At 47.3% G+C, this 19,580-nt stretch overlaps 1 protein-coding gene across 1 annotated transcript in view; it reads left to right on the top strand.

Annotated features, from left to right (window-relative positions):
* PITPNA (phosphatidylinositol transfer protein alpha) overlaps nucleotides 1-19,580 on the top strand; it is a 56,697-nt gene that overhangs the window by 23,525 nt on the left and 13,592 nt on the right. Inside the window, exons 4-8 of the mRNA XM_033922510.1 lie at nucleotides 192-283; nucleotides 13,358-13,365; nucleotides 13,903-13,977; nucleotides 14,628-14,711; nucleotides 17,455-17,532. Of these exons, the coding sequence (XP_033778401.1) occupies nucleotides 192-283; nucleotides 13,358-13,365; nucleotides 13,903-13,977; nucleotides 14,628-14,711; nucleotides 17,455-17,532 (337 nt within the window). The remainder of the gene's footprint in view (nucleotides 1-191; nucleotides 284-13,357; nucleotides 13,366-13,902; nucleotides 13,978-14,627; nucleotides 14,712-17,454; nucleotides 17,533-19,580) is intronic.

Here is a 19,580-nt window from a genome sequence, read left to right as displayed (position 1 = left end):
CCTGACTTTAGTGCAGGAATGGCGCACGGAGCATACCGCCTTTAATGTAAAGAGATTTTCTGACCCCTGCATTAAAACATGAACATTTAAGACCTGATTTCCTGAAACGTTTCTCCCATTTTCTATCTATGGGAAGGAAAGGCCTGATTTGCTGAGCATAATATTTACTTCTTTTTTTCTTTTCCCTTCAGCAAAGTACCATCATTTGTAAGAATGCTAGCACCAGAGGGAGCCCTAAATATGCACGAGAAAGCATGGAATGCCTATCCCTACTGCAGGACCAGTGAGTATTTGGGGGGGGGCAGTTAAAAGCAGGTAGACAGAGAAAATAAATTGCTGCTTGGCTGTAGCATTTCTGATCTGTTGGGATCAGCTGTCATCTTCTTCTGTTTGAGAAATTCAGATGAGGATTTGAGGAAAGTGAGGATTTTTGAAGCTGTTTGCAGGTACTTCCATTGGATGTGATAGGCACTAGAGAATGACACGGTAACAAAATTCATCACCGTTCCCGTCCCCGCAGATAACCGCGGGAAACCATCTTCAAATCATTCTTTAAGGAAAGAGGGAAGAATCAGAGTATGAATGGCCACAACCACTGACCCGCAAGCTTTGCTTTGAAGAATGCTAATGTAGAAGGACTGAGGTTGAGACAGACACTACAGAATGACAGTCTGTGGTATACAGAGCAGATATTGTGATGTCATAATGCCTCATTCCACCAGTGCCTAAGAGCCAATCACATCAGTGATGTCACAATGGCTTCATTATCCTTGGCTCCCATAAGAATCAGAGTATGAATGGCCACAACCACTGACCCGCAAGCTTTGCTTTGAAGAATGCTGGTGTAGAAGAACAGAGGATGAAATAGACACTAGAAAATGACATGGGTTTATTTCCCGCGGTTATCCGCGGGGACGGGAACAGTGATGAATTTTGTCACCGTGTCATTCACTAATAGGCACTTAGCAGCCTCACACTCTTAACAAGCAATGTGATGAATGCGAGAGAGGATACTGCTCACTTAAAGGGATAAAACTCTTATCCCAGGACAAGCAGGCAGCATATTCTTAACGCATGGGTGACGTCACCGACGGAGCCCCGGTACGGACATTTTTCACTAGAAAGTTCTAGTTGGCCGCACCGCGCATGCGCGAGTGCCTTCCCGCCCGACGGAGGAGTGCGTGGTCCCCAGTTTCTTCGTTTCCGCGGAGCGAAGAAGACACATGTGGTTTCAACGGCCGTTGAAAACATCCTTTTTGCCTTCCCGCTCGCGCTTTTTTCTCGTTTTTTCTCTTTTCCCCACTTTGGGTTCTCTTTTTTATTCGATTAAAAAAAAAAAAAAAAAATCTCTCGATTTTCTCTATTTTTTGAAACCGGCCCCAGCGGGGCCTGTTGTCACCATACAGGCCTCCGGTTTTGATTTTGCAGAGGCCGTGTTTCCCTTCATGCCCCCTCAACCGGGCTTTAAGAAGTGCCAGCGGTGTGCACGCCCGATCTCCCTCACTGACCCACACAATTGGTGCCTACAGTGTTTGGGTCCAGAGCATCGGGCTGACACCTGCACCCGCTGTGCCACTCTTAAGAAACGCACCTTAAAAAATCGGCAGATCCAGCAGAACATCCTTTTCGGTACCGGATCTGCTATGGAACCTGCAGCGATGTCGACGGTACCGCAAAAGACGGCACCGACCACTTCGACGACGCCCAATCTTTCCTCGGGGTCGCTGGCACCAGGTAAGCCGGCTAAGAAGCCTTCCACCTCCCTTGAGCGCCCGCCTGCCACAGTGGCGACGCCGGTCCTCCCGGCCTCACGCCGACCCCGCAAACGCCCCGATGTCGGTGAGTGCCTCGTCATTGGCCTCCTCATCGCCGGGGCGTGGAGCAGCACCTATGGATCCGAAAAAGAAAAAAGCGGTCCCGGTGCCACCCCTGGATGACCGCATCGCGGCCATACTCCATGACAAATTGCAGGAACAGCTGCAGCAACAACTCCAGCACCTGTTACCGACCCTCTTGGCACCACTTCTTTTGGTACCAGACCGGCCCGAGCCTCGCACCATCCCACCGGTGTCCACCCCTTCGGTGCCACTCAACACTTCCATGCCAGTCCTCTCGGCTGAACCACCCCGTTCTCATCCTGTGGTACAGACTCGCTCTGAGGTCGATCCTCCTCGGGACCAGGAAGGGCACCGGTCTCCCCGGGACCCAGAATGGCACCACTCTTCCCGGGACCGAGGTCAGCACCGGTCTTCCTCTCCCGGTACCGTCTCCATGCGCTCTGGCAAGTCTCTTTCTAAGACCCGCCACACCGAGCCTTCCACCCCGACATCTCGGCGTGCGCACACTGATATCAGGGACCCGGACTTATGGGAAGAATCCCCACCCGGTACCGAGGAGGACGCATCATCCACAGACGAGGAACCCTCAGTGCCCGATACCACTTCCAAGCCTGAGCAATCCTCTTTCACCAAATTCCTCAGGGAGATGTCGGCGGCTCTTTCTATTCCTTTAGAGTCCGACTCCAAAAAGTCCCAGGCCTTTCTGGATGCCTTAGACTTTGAACAACCTCCCAAAGAGTTCCTCAAGTTACCCGTCCATGACATACTGCGGGAAACTTTTTATAAAAATTGGGAAAATCCACTCACTGTCCCCGGAGCTCCTCGTAAGCTTGACAGCCTATACAGGGTCATCCCAATTCCGGGTTTTGACAAACCTCAATTGCCCCATGAGTCTCTCCTAATTGAGTCTACATTAAAGATACAGCACCGCCACTATCAGTACAAGGTGCTACCCTTTGGCCTCGCATCATCGCCCAGGGTGTTCACCAAGTGCCTTATTGTGGTGGCGGCCTTTCTCAGGTCTCACAACTTCCAGGTGTTCCCCTACTTGGACAATTGGTTGGTAAAAGCACCTACGTCTCCACTTGTGCTACAAGCCACTCAGTACACCATCTCCTTCCTCCATCTCCTGGGGTTCAAGATCAACTACCCCAAGTCGCATCTGCTTCCCACACAGCGACTTCAGTTCATTGGAGCCGTTATCGACACCACTCTCATGAGGGCGTTTCTCCCCTCCGACCGCCAACGGACCCTGCTCCACCTCTGCCGCCAGGTGCTCCTTCATCACTCCATTCCAGCTCGGCAGATGATGGTCCTCCTGGGCCACATGGCCTCGACGGTCCATGTGCTTCCTCTGGCGCGACTCCACCTCAGGACACCTCAATGGACTCTAGCCAACCAATGGTCACAGACCACCGATCCTCTTTCTCATCCCATCTCTGTGACATCGTCTCTTCAGCAATCTCTTCAATGGTGGTTGAACTCATCCAATCTTTCCAGGGGTCTACTCTTTCATCTACCCCCTCACTCCATGATCATAACCACAGATGCCTCCCCCTATGCATGGGGAGCTCACCTGGGAGAACTTCGCACTCAGGGACTCTGGACCCCTCTGGAGCGTCAACATCACATCAATTTCCTGGAACTCAGGGCCATGTTCTATGCCCTCAAGGCCTTCCAGCACCTTCTCTACCCTCAGGTTCTTCTCCTGTGCACAGACAACCAAGTCGCCATGTACTACATAAACAAGCAAGGCGGCACCGGATCTCCCCTCCTCTGTCAGGAGGCCATCCGCATCTGGACCTGGGCCACGGCCCGCAGTCTCTTCCTCAAGGCTGTCTATATCCAGGGCGAACAGAACTCCCTGGCCGACAATCTCAGCCGCATCGTTCAACCTCACGAGTGGACTCTGGATCCCCCCACACTCCGCTCCATCTTTGCTCAGTGGGGCACCCCTCAGGTGGACCTCTTTGCAGCTCCTCACAACCATCAGCTGTCCCAGTTCTGTTCCAGACTCTTCTCTCCTCATCGTCTGGCCCCGGATGCATTCCTGCTCGACTGGACGGATCGGTTCCTCTATGCCTTTCCTCCACTGCCTCTGATGTTGCGGACGTTATTCAAACTCCGCAGGGACAAAGCCACCATGATTCTCATCGCCCCTTGGTGGCCTCGCCAACACTGGTTCTCCCTCCTACTCCAGCTCAGCTCCAGGGAGCCCATTCCTCTTCCTGTGTTTCCTACTCTACTTACACAGCAACATCAGTCTCTACTGCATCCCAATCTGTCCTCGCTCCACCTGACAGCTTGGTTTCTCTCGGGCTGACCTCTCCAGAGAATCTATCTCAGCCTGTCCGTCGTATTCTGGATGCCTCAAGGAAACCGGCCACCCTCCAATGTTACCATCAGAAGTGGACCCGGTTCTCCTCTTGGTGTCTGCTTCATCATCACGATCCCACCTCATTGGCGGTGGAAACCGTACTGGACTATTTGCTCTCTCTCTCCGACACTGGCCTCAAGTCGACTTCAATCAGAGTCCACCTCAGTGCCATCACTGCGTTCCATGAGCCTATCCTCGGAAAACCTCTTACGGCTCATCCCCTGGTTTCCCGGTTCATGAGAGGCCTCTTCAATGTCAAACCACCTCTGAAGCCTCCTCCAGTCGTCTGGGACCTGAATGTGGTTTTATCAGCACTCATGAAACCTCCGTTTGAGCCTCTTGCCACAACTTCACTCAAATTTCTTACATGGAAGGTGCTTTTCCTCATTGCCATCACCTCTGCCAGGAGGGTTAGTGAGCTGCATGCACTGGTTGCCGACCCACCTTTCACTGTTTTTCACCATGACAAGGTGGTTCTGCGTACCCATCCTAAATTCCTTCCCAAAGTGGTCTCGGACTTTCATCTCAACCAGTCCATTGTGTTGCCTGTCTTTTTCCCTAAGCCCCATTCTCATCCTGGGGAACAGGCATTGCACACGCTGGACTGTAAGCGTGCCCTTGCTTACTACCTTGACCGTACCAGGGCTCACCGCTCATCTCCTCAGCTCCTTTTGTCCTTCGACCCTAACCGTCTAGGTCGTCCTGTCTCCAAACAGACACTTTCCAACTGGCTTGCTGCCTGCATTGCGTTCTGTTATGCTCGGGCCGGTCTCTCACTGGAAGGTGCTGTCACGGCCCACAGGGTCAGAGCTATGGCTGCTTCTGTGGCTTTCCTCCGTTCCACGCCCATCGAGGAAATCTGCAAGGCGGCCACTTGGTCCTCAGTTCACACATTCACTACTCACTACTGTCTGGATACCTTCTCCAGACGGGATGGGCACTTCGGCCAATCTGTGTTACACAATTTATTTTCCTAATGGCCAACCATCCCTCCTCCCTCTCTGTTAGCTTGGAGGTCACCCATGCGTTAAGAATATGCTGCCTGCTTGTCCTGGGATAAAGCACAGTTACTTACCGTAACAGGTGTTATCCAGGGACAGCAGGCAGATATTCTTACGACCCACCCTCCTCCCCGGGTTGGCTTCTTAGCTGGCTTATCTTAACTGGGGACCACGCACTCCTCCGTCGGGCGGGAAGGCACTCGCGCATGCGCGGTGCGGCCAACTAGAACTTTCTAGTGAAAAATGTCCGTACCGGGGCTCCGTCGGTGACGTCACCCATGCGTTAAGAATATCTGCCTGCTGTCCCTGGATAACACCTGTTACGGTAAGTAACTGTGCTTTCTCAAACCTTTCTTGTGGACATAAAATGACCCACTTTCACTTTAGAAGGGTTCTAGGCTGTTGAAGGAAGCACATCAAGGAATCTTGCTACAGAGAAATTTGGAACATCATAGTAGCCTATATCCACCTAGATTTCTAGAACAGTATTTCAAAAATTTGTGGGCAGAGTTTCATAGGTGGGCATATGTAAGAGGAAAGGGAACATAAACTTGTACCACCACACTTTGAAAGTTGGTTTCCCCTTCCCCCCCCCCCCTAGTCCTATTCAGGACAGGATGCACGAAGCGCTGGCAACCTAGTAAAAATACTGGGTTGGAAGCAATTTTCTTTTGCCGGGGTATGCTCAGCACAAATAGAATGCAAATTAATTGGTGAGTAGCCCGATAAAAGGGGGAGAAACTATGCCTGGTGCCTGCGCACAAGAGCTAAGCAGTAGGCACAGCTCTTGTGCACAGGCCCAATACAGTTCTTAATCACCAGAACTCTCCAGTAAATTTTTTTTTTATTGTAGGTTTTTTTTTTTGTTTGTTTCGGCTGCAGTATAGGACGTATGTTATGTGTGTTTTGTGTGAGTGTGTGTCTCACGCCCAACAGCTACATTCTAACCATAGGTGTGGAACACACACTCTTACAAAACATGCACAAACAGCTACTGGCAACTTCAGACCTGCAAAGAAGATTTTATACAGTAAGAGGTGGGCGTTCCCCTCTGTGCATTTCAAGGAGTGCTCATTTTAATACTAATGCGCTCCTTGTAATATATTTGTATAGGATTCTCAGTGGCTGCTACCGTGATTAATAAAAGCCCCTGAGAACCCTTTTTGAGAATGTGAGGCTGAGCTGCCTTGCAAGTAAGACTGGCTACAGCCAGTCTTACTTCCATGGCAAGCTTTTGAGCATCTCCCCCCCTCAGTTGGGACAAGACATTTTCCTAACTAGTTTCTGTATCCCTTGTTTCTAGTTGCTTCTCAATGTCTTTGTGAAGGGCAATTTGCTTTGCTCTTGTCACCTAATCTGATCTTTTCTTGGTAATGAATAATTCAGCCTTCTTTTGAGGGAATCTTGTTACCTTGTGTAATTTGTAAACTGCTTTGGGCATTTGTTTGATGTTTGGGGGAGGGGATATATTCATCTGATAAATAAAACATACAGCAGGAGGAGGTACGGTGTGCAGGGGAAAAATTATCTTTTTTCCAGTAAGCCACTATTCTTTGTTTAGGCATCATCTCTGCAGGGTAATTGCTGATTGGTCCAATGCAGTCAGGTGCTTGGAATCCACTCAGTTTATGAAACCACGTGGACTGGGTGGAGTCAAAGCACTGAATATGTATTCTTTCTGGTTTCTCTGGAAAGACTTCTAGCCCTAAAGGAGAGTTTGTCACAGTGGTTTAAAGCTACAGCCTCAGCACCCTGAGGTTATGGGTTCAAACCCATGCTGCTCCTTGGCAAGCCACTTAATTCCCCCATTGCCCCAGGTATATTAGATTGTGAGCCTGCCGGGACAGACGAGGAAAAATGCTTGAGTACCTGAATAAATTCATGTAACTCAAAACTCAATTGGCAATGACTTTTTTCTCCTGGTGAGAACACACCAGCATAAGAAGCCCAATTGAAATTTAGATGAAAGTAATAATAGGACGTCAGTATGGGCACAACTCACTATTTGGAGCGAAATTTAGCCCCAGGCAGGACCTTATAGATGACAAGCACCAGACACAAGGTCTAAATAAGACCTGCCCCAAACATCATTGTACATCATTGGGACTCAGTTAAATACTTTTGTATCAATGGCTACAGCTCTTCAATTATTTTTTTATTTTAGCACATTGCATTTTAATGTTTATTATGCAGATTTTTGATGGATTTTGATATTGGGGGCTTAAAACGCAACCCCTTTTTTCACCTGGTTTGAATTCACACCAAGGGCCCGCTGATTTTTGCACTTATAATTTCAATATTTAGACCTCGTGTCTGGTGCTTGTCATCTATGAGGTCCTGCCCGAGGCTAAATTTCACTCCAAATAGTGAGTTGTGCCCGTACTGACGTCCTATTATTACTTTCATCTAAATTTCAATTGGGCTTCTTATGTTGGTATATTCTCACCAAGAGAAAAAAGTCATTGCCAATTGAGTTTTGGTGCATTTGTTCTTATTATTGGCAAATCTTTTGGGTTCTTTTTTGAAGCTTATTTTGTGGTAAATTGATGTAAACAATTCTGAGCTCCCTTGGGAGAATGGTAGAGAAAATTGAATGAATGAATAAATAAATAAATAACTTAGGTGAAAAAGCTTGGTACATTTGGTGGCCTGCTCTGTATCACCCTTCTCTTTCACTGATAGGTGGGATGGAAGGAGCGGTGCCACTGTTGCTAAATTAAGATGTTTTAATATTAAAATTTCTCTGTTTTCAAGTGTATTTTTGGTCAATAAGGTGTTAATCTATATTTCCTCAGCAACAGCAGCAGATGAATCCAGAGACTACTGGGATAGTACACATCTACCAGCAGGTGGAGATAGAAAACTGATTAACAGGTGTCCTATTGGTTGGCACCCTTCCTATAGCCTCAGTGTTCTCTATCTCCCAGCAGGTGATGGTCGCTGTTCCACGAGCTCCTGAATTCTGGCTGGATTCTTGTTTATTTTTCTGATGAGAGTTTTTCTTTTCAGATAGATTGGGGTGTTTGGCTGAGCGGTGCCAACTTTGGGAGTCACTCCTGGGCCAGTGGATTGAGGTTTATTCCTGGTCCTCTGTTTTCTTCTATCCCAGCAAAAAAACAAACAAACCCTATTAAGAGGCCAGTGTGCCGTTGCTGGACAGTGTGCTTTGCTGTCTGTCCCAGTCTGATACTACCAGCCTTAATAACGATGGACTCGGGTGAGAGTGCTATTTCTTTCTATTAGTTGGTGTTTCTTGGGTCTGCCGGTTTGGTCGCTGGGGTTTTTTTGCCACGTGGTTTGTTTGGGCGGCTGCAGTGCTCGGGGGTTGTTAGTTATGGCAGCAGAGGCAGTTAAGAGGTGTTCCCGCTGTAGGAAGTGGCGAGCACCGTCGGGCCTCTGTTCGGCGGGGTGTTCAGATGCCATGGGGGGGGGACATGCAGCTCGTACCTGATGTGGTGGCTGTTTCCTGCGCAGTTGATGTCGGCCCTGCTTCTCCTGCGCTCGCGGCTGCTTCTGTTCCGCTTCGGTGCACGTCGGCGGCTGCACCGGCTGTCAACTGTTTTTCTTCGTCTTCTTCTTTTGTGGGCCCGATTTTTGAACAGGAGAAGACTTTTTCAATGCAGGCTCAATCGAATCCGGTGGCGTTTTTCCTGGAATTCGTCATGTTGATGCACAGGGCCTTTTTGATGCAAACCTCTCAGCCTGCTCAGAGCTAGGACTGTATCTTCAACCAGGGGTTGGTTCTTCCTACTAGTGGACCTCCTCTGGAGTCTCAAGCCGCATTCCCCCTGTCTCATCCAGATTCTCTGGTTAGGGAAGTGGATGATCCTTCCGCGCTCCAGCTTTTTTATAGAGAGGAATCGCCATCCTTTATTACCAAGGCGCTGCAGGGCCTTAATATTTCTCAGCAGGATATGCAGGCGTCGGGATCTGCTAATCCTCTTATGGCGGGCACGAAAAAAATGGCTAAAGCGTTTCCGGTGCACGAAGCGATGCTTGAGCTTATTTCTGTGCAGTGGGACTCACCGAAGGCTGGTCTCTGGGTGGCGAAGGCTATGTGCCAGTTGTATCTGATATCTCAGGATGAGCTGGACAGATTTAGGAACCCCAGGGTGGACGCTTTGGTGGCTGCGGTGGAGGGTGGTATAGCCCTCAAAGACATCCAGGATAGAAAAATTGAATCTTCCCTTAAGCTGTCCTTTGAGGTAGCGGCAGTTACCTTGCAAGCGGCGGTGTGCAGTTCCTATGCAACACGGGCTTGCCTGCAATGGGCTCAAGGTATGGCGGATAAAATGATGGAGACCGGGGTGCCTGTGCCGGCCAACTTTCCAGATTTGGAAACGGGTATAGTATATGTGGCGGACGCTCTCTATGATATTATTCAGGCTTCGGCGAAACAAATGGCTCTTTCTGTTGTTTCTCGACGATCACTGGGCGGCGGATGTGACTTCTAAGCTTAGACTCGTGCGGCTTCCTTTTAAGGGTCGGCTGTTATTCGGTGATGACTTGGACAAATTGATTAAGGATTTTGGGGATACCAAAACGCAAAGGTTACCGGAAGATAAACCAAAAGCACTTTTGCGAGCGTTGTCTGCCAGAAATCGTTTCAGGGATTTTAGGAGATATAGGCCTGGCAAGCTGTCCTTTCCCCCATCTTCCTATACTTCTAGGCCTAGGTTTCTACCGAAAAATTCCTTTCGTCCTGCAAAGCCCCAACCTGCCCCGCCAGCCCGAACCCCAGCCTTGCGTAATTCCCAATGATGGGAGGTCGGCTCCCTCTGTCGTGACCATTGGGGGGCGGCTGTCTTCCTTTCTGGCGGAGTGGGCCCGGATCACATCCGATTGGTGGGTTTTGGACATTATTCAAGACGGTTACAAGTTAGAATTTTCCTCTCCCATCGCAGATTCTTTCTTGGACTCCCTTTGTACGGGGGCTGCCAAGAGAGATTTGGTGCAATGCACTCTTCAAGTTTTTTTGTAGATTGGGGCGGTTATTCCTGTCCCTCCGGCAGAGAGGGAGCAGGGGAGGTATTCCATTTACTTCATCGTGCCCAAAAATGGGGTTTCGGTCAGGCCTGTGTTGTATCTCAAGAAGGTCAATCGCTTTGTGTGGGTCTGGCATTTCCGGATGGAAACGGTGAGGTCGGTCATTGCAGTGGTTTAGCCAGGGGAATTCCTGACGGCGCTTGACCTCAAGGAGGCTTATCTGCACATCCCCATATGGCCTCCGCATTAGAAGTATCTTCACTTTGCAATCCTGGGTCAGCACTATCAGTTTCGAGCCATGCCATTTGGACTAGCCATAGCTCCATGGACGTTCTCGAAGGTCATGGTCGTGGTGGCAGCTTTCCTTCGCCAGGAGGGAATTCGAGTGCATCCTTACTTGGACGACTGGTTGATCCGGGCATCGTCCAGGCAGAAAAGTTTGTCGGTGACCCAGAGGGTGATTTCTCTTCAATCCTTGGGATGAGTGATCAACATTCCAAAGAGCTCTCTTACTCCGTCCCAGTCATTGGAACATCTGGGGGTGCTGTTCGACACGGAGGTGGGGAAAGTGTTTCTTCCCTGCGACCGGGGAGAGAAGTTAAGCTCACAGGTTTGCCTGCTTCTACAGTCGCCCAGGCCGAGAGTGTGGGATTTATGTGCAAGTTCTCAGCTCGATGGTGGCTATGCTGGAAGTGGTGCCGTGGGTGCGCTTTCACATGAGACCGCTGCAACAGTGCCTTCTCTCTCGGTGGTCCCCAGTGTCTCAAGATTACAATCGTCGTCTGCAATGGACACCTCAGGCATCACTCAGCATGTCTTGGTGGCTCAGCGATCTCAATCTGTTCAAAGGCATGCCTCTGGCGACTCCGGATTGGGTGATCATGACGACGGATGCCAGTCTGTTGGGCTGGGGAGCTCACTGCCTAGTTTCGGGAGGAGGCTCAGTGGCCCATCAATCTTCTGAAATTGAGAGTGACCAGGCTATCCCTTCAAGCGTTCCTGCATATGATTCGGGGCCGTCTGACGAGGGTTTTTCAGACAGTGTCACGGTAGTTGCATATATCAACAGGCAGGGCAGTACCCACAGTCCTCGGCGAAAGAGGCGATGCTTCTTCAATGGGCAGAACTTCATCTTCCTCTACTGTCGGCAGCTCACATTGCAGGTCAGGCCAACATTCAGGTGGACTTTCTTAGCAGAAATCTTCTAGATCCTGGAGAATGGGAACTCTCCGCTCAGGCGTTTGACCTCATTGTGCGATGGTGGGGTTTCCCGGAAATAGATCTCATGGCCTCGTCGACAAATGCAAATCTTCCTCGGTTCTTCAGCAGACACAGGGAGCAGGGGTCAGAAGGGGTAGACGCGTTGGCTCTTGCTTGGCCTCTGGGTTGTCTCCTTTATGTGTTTCCCCCTTGGCCGATGATAGGGCGTGTGTTGCATTGCATAACTTGCTTTTTGGGAATGGTGATCCTGGTAGCTCCGGATTGGCCGCGTCATCCTTGGTATGTGGACCTGGTACATCTGTCGACGGTGATCGGTTGCCCTTTCTGGTGACTCTGAACTTATTGACTCAGGGTCCCAACAACATGGAAAATCCATCCCACTTTGGTCTTACGGCCTTGCTCTTGAAAGGTCGCGGCTGAGACGTAGGGGTTATTCCGAACTGGTTATTTCCACTCTTCTTCAAGCAAAAAAGAGTTCAACCTCTGTCTCATATGCTAGAGTCTGGAGGGTTTTCGATTCTTGGTGTGCTGCTCAGAGTCTGTCGCCCTTCCAGGCTTCGCTTTCTAACATTCTTTCCTTTCTTCAAGATGGAGTTGCCAAGGGATTGGCCTTTAATTCTCTTAAAGTTCAAGTAGCTGCTATTACTTGTAACAGGGGCCGCGTGGCGCGTTCTTCCCTGGCATCTCAACCTGATGTGGTTCGATTTCTGAAAGGGGTGCAACATATTTGTCCTCCTATTAAAAAGATCTGTCTGGAGTGGAGTCTTAAAGTAGTCCTTGGTGGGTTACAGAAGCCTCCCTTTGAGCCTTTGTCCAAAGTGACTTTGAAGAATGTGACGTTGAAAGCGGTTTTTCTTGTCGCGCTGGCTTCGGCTAGGCAAGTGTCTGAGTTGCAGGTGTTGTCTTCTAGAGATCCTTTTTTGCGCATTTCAGATTCGGGTGTGTTGGTGCGGACTGTTCCGTCGTTTCTTCCTAAAGTGGTATCCACCTTTCATGTTAACTAGTCTCTCTTTCTTCCAGCCTTCAGGAAAGAGGATTGAGGGGAGAAGTTCTCTTCTCTGCGGTTCCTAGATGTACGTAGGATACTTCTACATTAATTCCAACTTACTAACGACTTTCGCCGTTCAGATCACCTCTTTGTGTTGTTCGTGGGCCGCAATAAGAGTATGGCAGTGTCTAAGGCTTCCATTGCTCGATGGGTGAGGGAAGCCATTGCTTCCACTTACTTGACGTCAGGTAAGCGGTTGCCTGACAAATTTCATGCTCATTCCACTAGAGCGATGGCTACTTCTTGGGCGGAGTCCAGAGGTTTTTCTTTGGAGGAGATTTGTCGAGCGGCTACTTAGTCTTCTAAGAATACTTTTTCTAAGCATTACCGGTTGAATGTGGCGGTGCGTGCGGAGGCTGCTTTTGGTGCGTCGGTTATTGCCGAGGCGGCATTCGCTTCTCACCCTGTTTGAGGATTGCTTTGCTACATCCCACTAGTCTCCAGATTCATCTGCTGCTGTTGCTGAGGAAGGAAAAATTATGTTCTTGCCTGTTAATTTTCTTTCCTCTAGACGCAGAAGATAAATCCAGAGCCCCACCCTTTCTGGCTCTTTGATCTCTGTTCGTGTTTCGCATTTTTCCACGGTTTGTTATTGTTGGTAGTTCTCTCTATTATTACGTTTGTAATTTGTGTTGGGAAAGAAGTTTTTTACATGTTGGACATATTCTGGTTCTGACTGGGCAAGGAGCTATACTGAGGCTACAGGGAGGGTGCCAACTAATAGGACCACCTGTTAATCAGTTCTCTATCTCCATCTGCTGGTAGATGTGTATTATCCCACTATTCTCTAGATTCATCTGCTGCGTCTAGAGGAAAGAAAATTAACAGGTAAGAACATAATTTTTCCTTTCTCTTCTTTGCATGTGTCTTCACTGTTTCTGAGCAGTTATTACGGTGAGTATGTGTTAATTTTATTTGTGATCTCAGGCACATAAGTAAATACATATGCTGGCACAGGTCCAGGCACTCTTTGATAATGCATTTTAATTAATGTAGAACTGGGGTTTCATTCTGTCCCTGAACTCCCTCTGCACACTTATGTGGTAGTTCTCTTTTAGTATTATAGCATGTGACATAGGTGAGTTTTGTTTCTGAAGGTTAATATTATGCTTCTAGTGTAGGCAATGCTTCCATTCTTACATTTCCCACCTTATTAATCTGAAGCACCTGCCCTCATACTGTCTTCCTATATAGTGCAGTGTTTTAAAATGTTTTATTGCTGGAGTGGAAATAGGTTTTCTTTTGCTAGTTTTTCTCTTTAGAGCTCAGTAACTGGTGTGAAGTGACCCTGCTCCAAGTGCAAACTATTAAATAATAGATCATAGGTCAGTGAGCAGTAAGGGTTTGATAGACATTTGGTAATCATTGATGAAATGCTCAGCTCTTCAGGGACTCCTGCAAAGAGAAATTAAGGCTCTTTTCTAATAACAGAACGAGTACATGAAAGATGATTTCCTGATTAAAATTGAAACGTGGCACAAACCAGATCTGGGAACACAAGATAATGTAAGTATAGCCCATGCTTGTTCACCATGTTTTTAATATAACTTGTGTCTTTGCCCTTCTGTCCTGCCTTATCTGAGCCTATTTGTCACTTCTCTTCTCCCTGTTTGTTACCTTATCCTGCCTATCACTTTTCCTTTCATCCACTGTCTTATCTGGCATAATCCTTCCCTTTCAATTATCTGTCCTTCTGTCTTTGCACTAATAGGGTCTGCTTGTCACCCCCCCATAACAGCCCTCCAGGCACCCTTTCTTTCAGCTTCCATAACTCTGTCCTTTCTGGGCCTGTCTTCCCTTCCCTTCATTTTGTTTCTATATCCCAGATGGCATGCCAGGGCAACAGTCACTGGCCTTGATGCCTGGAGGAACTTTGAGATTAATCCCTCATGGCTTTCTTTGGCTGCCAGGGGTTGGGTTTCTACAACCACAGAAGCCATTTGTATACCATCCTGAAATTCAGTTGTGTTGCCTCTGCAAGTTGTTGGCCGTCTGTCCCGTGAGGAGATTCAAACTTGAGCCCACTGCACTGCATGGCACAGCATAAAAGTCTGTACTTTTTTCCTTCAGGATATGCTGCTTTCCCTGATTGCATATTATCAGGGACATCCCAGATGTACATTCTCTGGTATTGCATCTGTCTCTTTCCTCATTAGGTGCACAGGTTGGAGCCAGACGTTTGGAAGAATGTAGAGGTGATTAATATTGACATTGCAGATCGGCGCCAGGTTCTGCCAAAGGTACATATCCTTAGGGAGAATTATTAAACAATCAAATAGCAGGGATTAATAGGTCTGGAATGTGGGGTTCTTCACCACTTCGATGGCTGTGCCATAAACTTACAGAGGAGATTTCTTTTTTTTTTAATTGAAAAGCTTTTATTGAAAAACACTCCAAACAGTACGTAATAATTGCACATGAAATGCAAGAACAAAAATACATAGAGCTGAGTACCACACTCTAAAATAGCACACATAATTAAAATCAACAGCATAGACATGTGCAAGTCCTACAAACTAATAAGAACAATCTAGAATGCCCACCAAAACACAGCCAATACCCCCCTCCCACCCCCCAGGGACAAAACACAATACCTACAACTCTCAATATGGTTGAGAGATAGTCAATTCCAAACAAATACCAAAAATTGGAAAGGAATATGGTTATGGGATCCCCCCAAGCATCGCCCATCCATTCCAACCCCAAGGCCAACTCAAAGCCCCTGACCATCCCTACCACAAACCCCCACAGAAGCCCGAAAATTGCGCCACACATGAGCATAGCCATGTAGTTTACCATGCCGCAAGGCCGTTAAGTGATAAAGGTTCTGCCAATTAAGCAAACGTTGCTCCACCAGGGCCCACGTGGGAGGGAGCGCCTAATTCCACAAAGAGGCAATGGCCAATCGAGCAGCAGAGAATGCCAACTTACAAAACAAAGAGTCACCCCCAGCCAGATCCAATTGATGCCAAAACAACAAGGCGTGTCGCCAATCGGCCGGTATCTGGACATCTAAGATCCGGGACACCCGAACAAAGACCTCAGTCCAGAATCCACACACCTGCCCACACTGCCACCACATATGAAAGTAGGTACCCACTTCCCCACAGCCCCTCCAACATAGAACACTCGCACCTCCCCGCCAACGAGCCACAACCTGAGGGGTATAGTACCACCGAAAGAGGACCTTGTAACCATTCTCGATCAGCAAAGCAGCAATACCCGCCGAGGAGATCTCCGACCATATGTCACCCCAAGTGTCCCAGGAAATAGCCGAATCACAATCATCTTCCCAGGCCCTCATGTAGGGAAGGGGAGCCCCCCGACAATTAAGGCACCTATATACCGCAGAGAGAGCTCCCTTCTGAAGCACTGGACCCAATAGCAGCTCAAAGGGCATCTTACCACCCCTCAAGTCTCCCAGAAGACCCGAGGTCCTAATATAATGTAAAACCTGTAGGTAGGGGAACAGATCCCTTATCCCAAACCCAAACTTACCCCTGAGTTTACAGAGGAGATTTCTAATAATTTAGATTTCTCATTGCACTGAGTGTTGCTCTCTCCATGTGTTAACTACTTCAGCAGCCTTTTTTCATCTAGGCATCACCTAATTAAATAGAATATACTTGAAATTTAATGGCATTAAACAGGGAATCCTCTGTCTATTGTAGTAATGATCTATACGACTATACAACAGCTGACTATACGACAGCCTTCTAGCGACACAGGCAGCGAAAATTGACCCCACCATCACCAAACTAATGATCAACACAACAGACATCAAAGTGTTTCGAAAAGAAATCAAAACATTTCTATTCAAAAAATACGTCCCTACTAACTAATCTCCTCCCCTTTCGCACAAGCTCTCCCTCTCTTTAATAACACATTAGTCAACTCCTAGAACCTTTCCTTCCAATAATATTGATTCCTAAATAAGCATCTACCTCACTATCCAACAAACTTCTTACGTCATTGTTAGGTAACTTCTCGTCTGTAACCCGTATATACTGATATTCTCCACTGTATCCTGTTATCACTTGATTCTCTGCTATGTAATTCTTATAATTGAATCCTCTACCACACCATGTAAAGTACATGAATCACTGTTATGTAATTTCTCTAGATAATCTTTGTTATGCAATTCTCTCGGTAATGTCCAGATCTCTTATAATTTGTAATCCGCCTAGAACCGCAAGGCACAGGCGGAATAGAAATCACTAATGTAATGTAATGATCATGCCATTCTTAGTTTCCGGCAAACTGGCGATGTCTCTTGCTTCATATCTTGGTGTCACTTGAGCACTTTTGCTTGGATCTGGTTAGCCTTCTAGTCCATCTGCAAAATTAACTGTTCCAACTCCACTCATTTCTGACAAAGAGAGGCTGGGGCAGTGTAAACTTTTATTTATGACAGCCTAGGTGTTTCTTGTGATTTAAGCCATCTGTTCTGGCCTGTAATTAAGGTCATAGAGACTTTAGCTCCTTTTGGAATTTACTCCAAGTGCACTCCGTAGCTTGCCAGTAGGTATCAGATTAAAGAATGACACAGGGACAAATTTTTCCCCGTCCCTGCAGGAACTCGATTTCCCCGTCCCGCCCCCATGAGTTTTGTCCCTGTCCCATTCCTATATACTCTGCCTTAACCGCACAAGCCTCAAACACTTATGATTTTAAAGAGGTTTGAGACTTGTGCAGATGAGGACAGAGCTTGTAGGACAGGGGCAGGAAAAGAACTCGCCAGGACGGGAAAATGAGTTCCCATGGGGACAGGGAAAAATTTGTCCCCGTGTCATTCTCTATATCAGATTTGCATTGAAGACTGAGCTTTCCTCCTCTGCTCCATATCGCTTCCAGACAAGAGCGAGTTCAATTAACTTGGGTATCCATTGCAGCAGTCACTGATTTATTAGAGTGCAGGGTATGTTGTGTCTTATACAGCTTTCATATCATTATTTGTCATCTTACTCTTTTTATGTTTCATAGGATTACAAGCCAGAGGAAGATCCATCAAAATTTAAATCTGTTAAGACTGGGCGTGGTCCTCTGGGCCCTGATTGGAAGGTAGGGGCATACGATTTGTGCGGCATCTGGTATTCTCTGGGGCTTTTGTGTGGATGCTGGAAGGGAGGTTCTCTATTTAGAATAAAGAAGATGAAATTATTCCTTAACCTGATGTGCTTTGTAGAATAAAGAACTGTTCCATGATACGCTATTCTGTGTTAAAATATTGGTGGCGTTTCATGGTATGTGAGCTTTGTCTGGTTTCCAAAGCATAAGAACTTCATACCCCTCCATAACTCATGATGGGTTTGAGTCCTAGATCAGTAAACAATAAATAGTTGCATTGGCTGACAGTTGCCACAACAAACAGCTGATTTCCAAATCAGCTAGCAGCCTCTGGTCATGAAACTGTTAGGAAATGTAGAATTATGGATGAATATTTCTCAGCAGATGATGTCAGACAAAATAAAATAGCACCAGCTTCAGTTAGAATTCTGAGGCAGACTGATTTCGGTTTTGGTTTCAGCACCAAAATCAGCCCAAACTGCCAATTCGGCCATGTTTTGGTTTCAGCTGATACTAAAACAATCCTACCCCTAACCAAGATGCCCTTCCCAGACCTACCTTAGGTGCCCTGGTGGCCTAACTGAGCCAGTCACTCATGCCCCGTCTCTGCCATCAAAATGGCATTAGCCATTTTGAGATTGGAGTTGCCATAGGCAGGAGTGATTTTCTATGTAAAAGACAATATTAAAGCAGTTAAAATGCATGCGTGAGGGGAAAAGAGGAAGCCCTGGGAGTTATGTTGAAAAGAGGAGATCACACTTTCATCCACACTACTGTAGTCTATAGACCTCTGCTTCAAAAGGAAGAACTGGACAGAAACTTGGTTGATTGATATTGCAAAAGTAGGAATGAAAGGGGAGGTGTTGGTCCTGGTTGATTATAATCTGCCAGATGTGAATTGAAGTACCTTATCTTCAGATCTGGAAAGAATGATAAAGATAGCAGATTGTTAGACAAATGGTGAGACAACCTACTATCGAGGAGTCCTTTACTGGATTTAATACTCGTGAATGGAGAGAATGTGTCTAGTGTCTGGATGGGTGCCCATCTTGGCAGCACTGATAGTTGCCCATATAGTTTGATATAAGAGATAAAGTAGAGGCTGATCATGTCAAACTGAAAGTCCTGAATTTCAAACATACAAGCTTTGGCAAAATGGCGAAATAGCTGAAGGAAGAACTGGCAGGGTGGCAGGAGATAAAAGGAAGTGGAAGGACAGTGGGCTAGACTGAAAGGGGCTATAAAAAGAGTAACAGATTTTTATGTAAGGAAAGCAAGTGAAACAAGAGGAAAAATCTATATGGTTCACTAAAGAGGTATCTGCAAAAATAAAGGACCAACATACTGAAGGTTTCCAGTTTCACTTTAAACTTATTAGCATGCAAATGTGTACATTTTTTATTCTTGATGCATAGTTTACTATGATATATCATAATTACTGCTCAAGCGGGTTATATTGATTTGACAGCTACTATTAGGCATTGATCTACAGCAGGGGTAGGCAATTCCGGTCCTCGAGAGCTGGAGCCAGGCCAGGTTTTCAGATAGCCACAATAAATATGCATGAGATAGATTTGCATCTCAAGGAGGCAGTGCATGCAAATCCATCTCATACATATTCATTGTGGATATCCTGAAAACCTGGCCTGGCTCTGGCTCTGGCTCTCAAGGACCGGAATTGCCTACCCCTGGTCTACAGGAAGAACAGCTGTTTCTGTGACTTCCATCCATTGATTATATGACACCATTTTGAGTCCCAGACTAGTGAGTGACAGGATGGTTGAGGCAGTGGTGCCGATGGCTGCCAGCCTGACTCATCAGGGAGTGGAGTACCAGTGTCTGTCGCAGCAGATGCTACCTGGAACTCTAATGCTGCTGATAGCTTGTGGTTGTTATTAGCCCTATAGCTAAGCACAATGGCTGTCTCCACTAGATGGCTTGGTGATGGACTTAGCAAAGGGGCTGTGTTAGACTTAAGTGTTAGCTCCAATGTCCAAATACTACTACTTTCAGAAACACTTTTCTGCTCTCGGACCTTCAAA

The sequence above is a fragment of the Geotrypetes seraphini genome, chromosome 15 (assembly GCF_902459505.1).
Source record: "Geotrypetes seraphini chromosome 15, aGeoSer1.1, whole genome shotgun sequence".
In the NCBI taxonomy this organism is placed as follows: Eukaryota; Metazoa; Chordata; class Amphibia; order Gymnophiona; family Dermophiidae; genus Geotrypetes; species Geotrypetes seraphini.
This window is presented reverse-complemented; position numbering and strand designations above follow the sequence as displayed.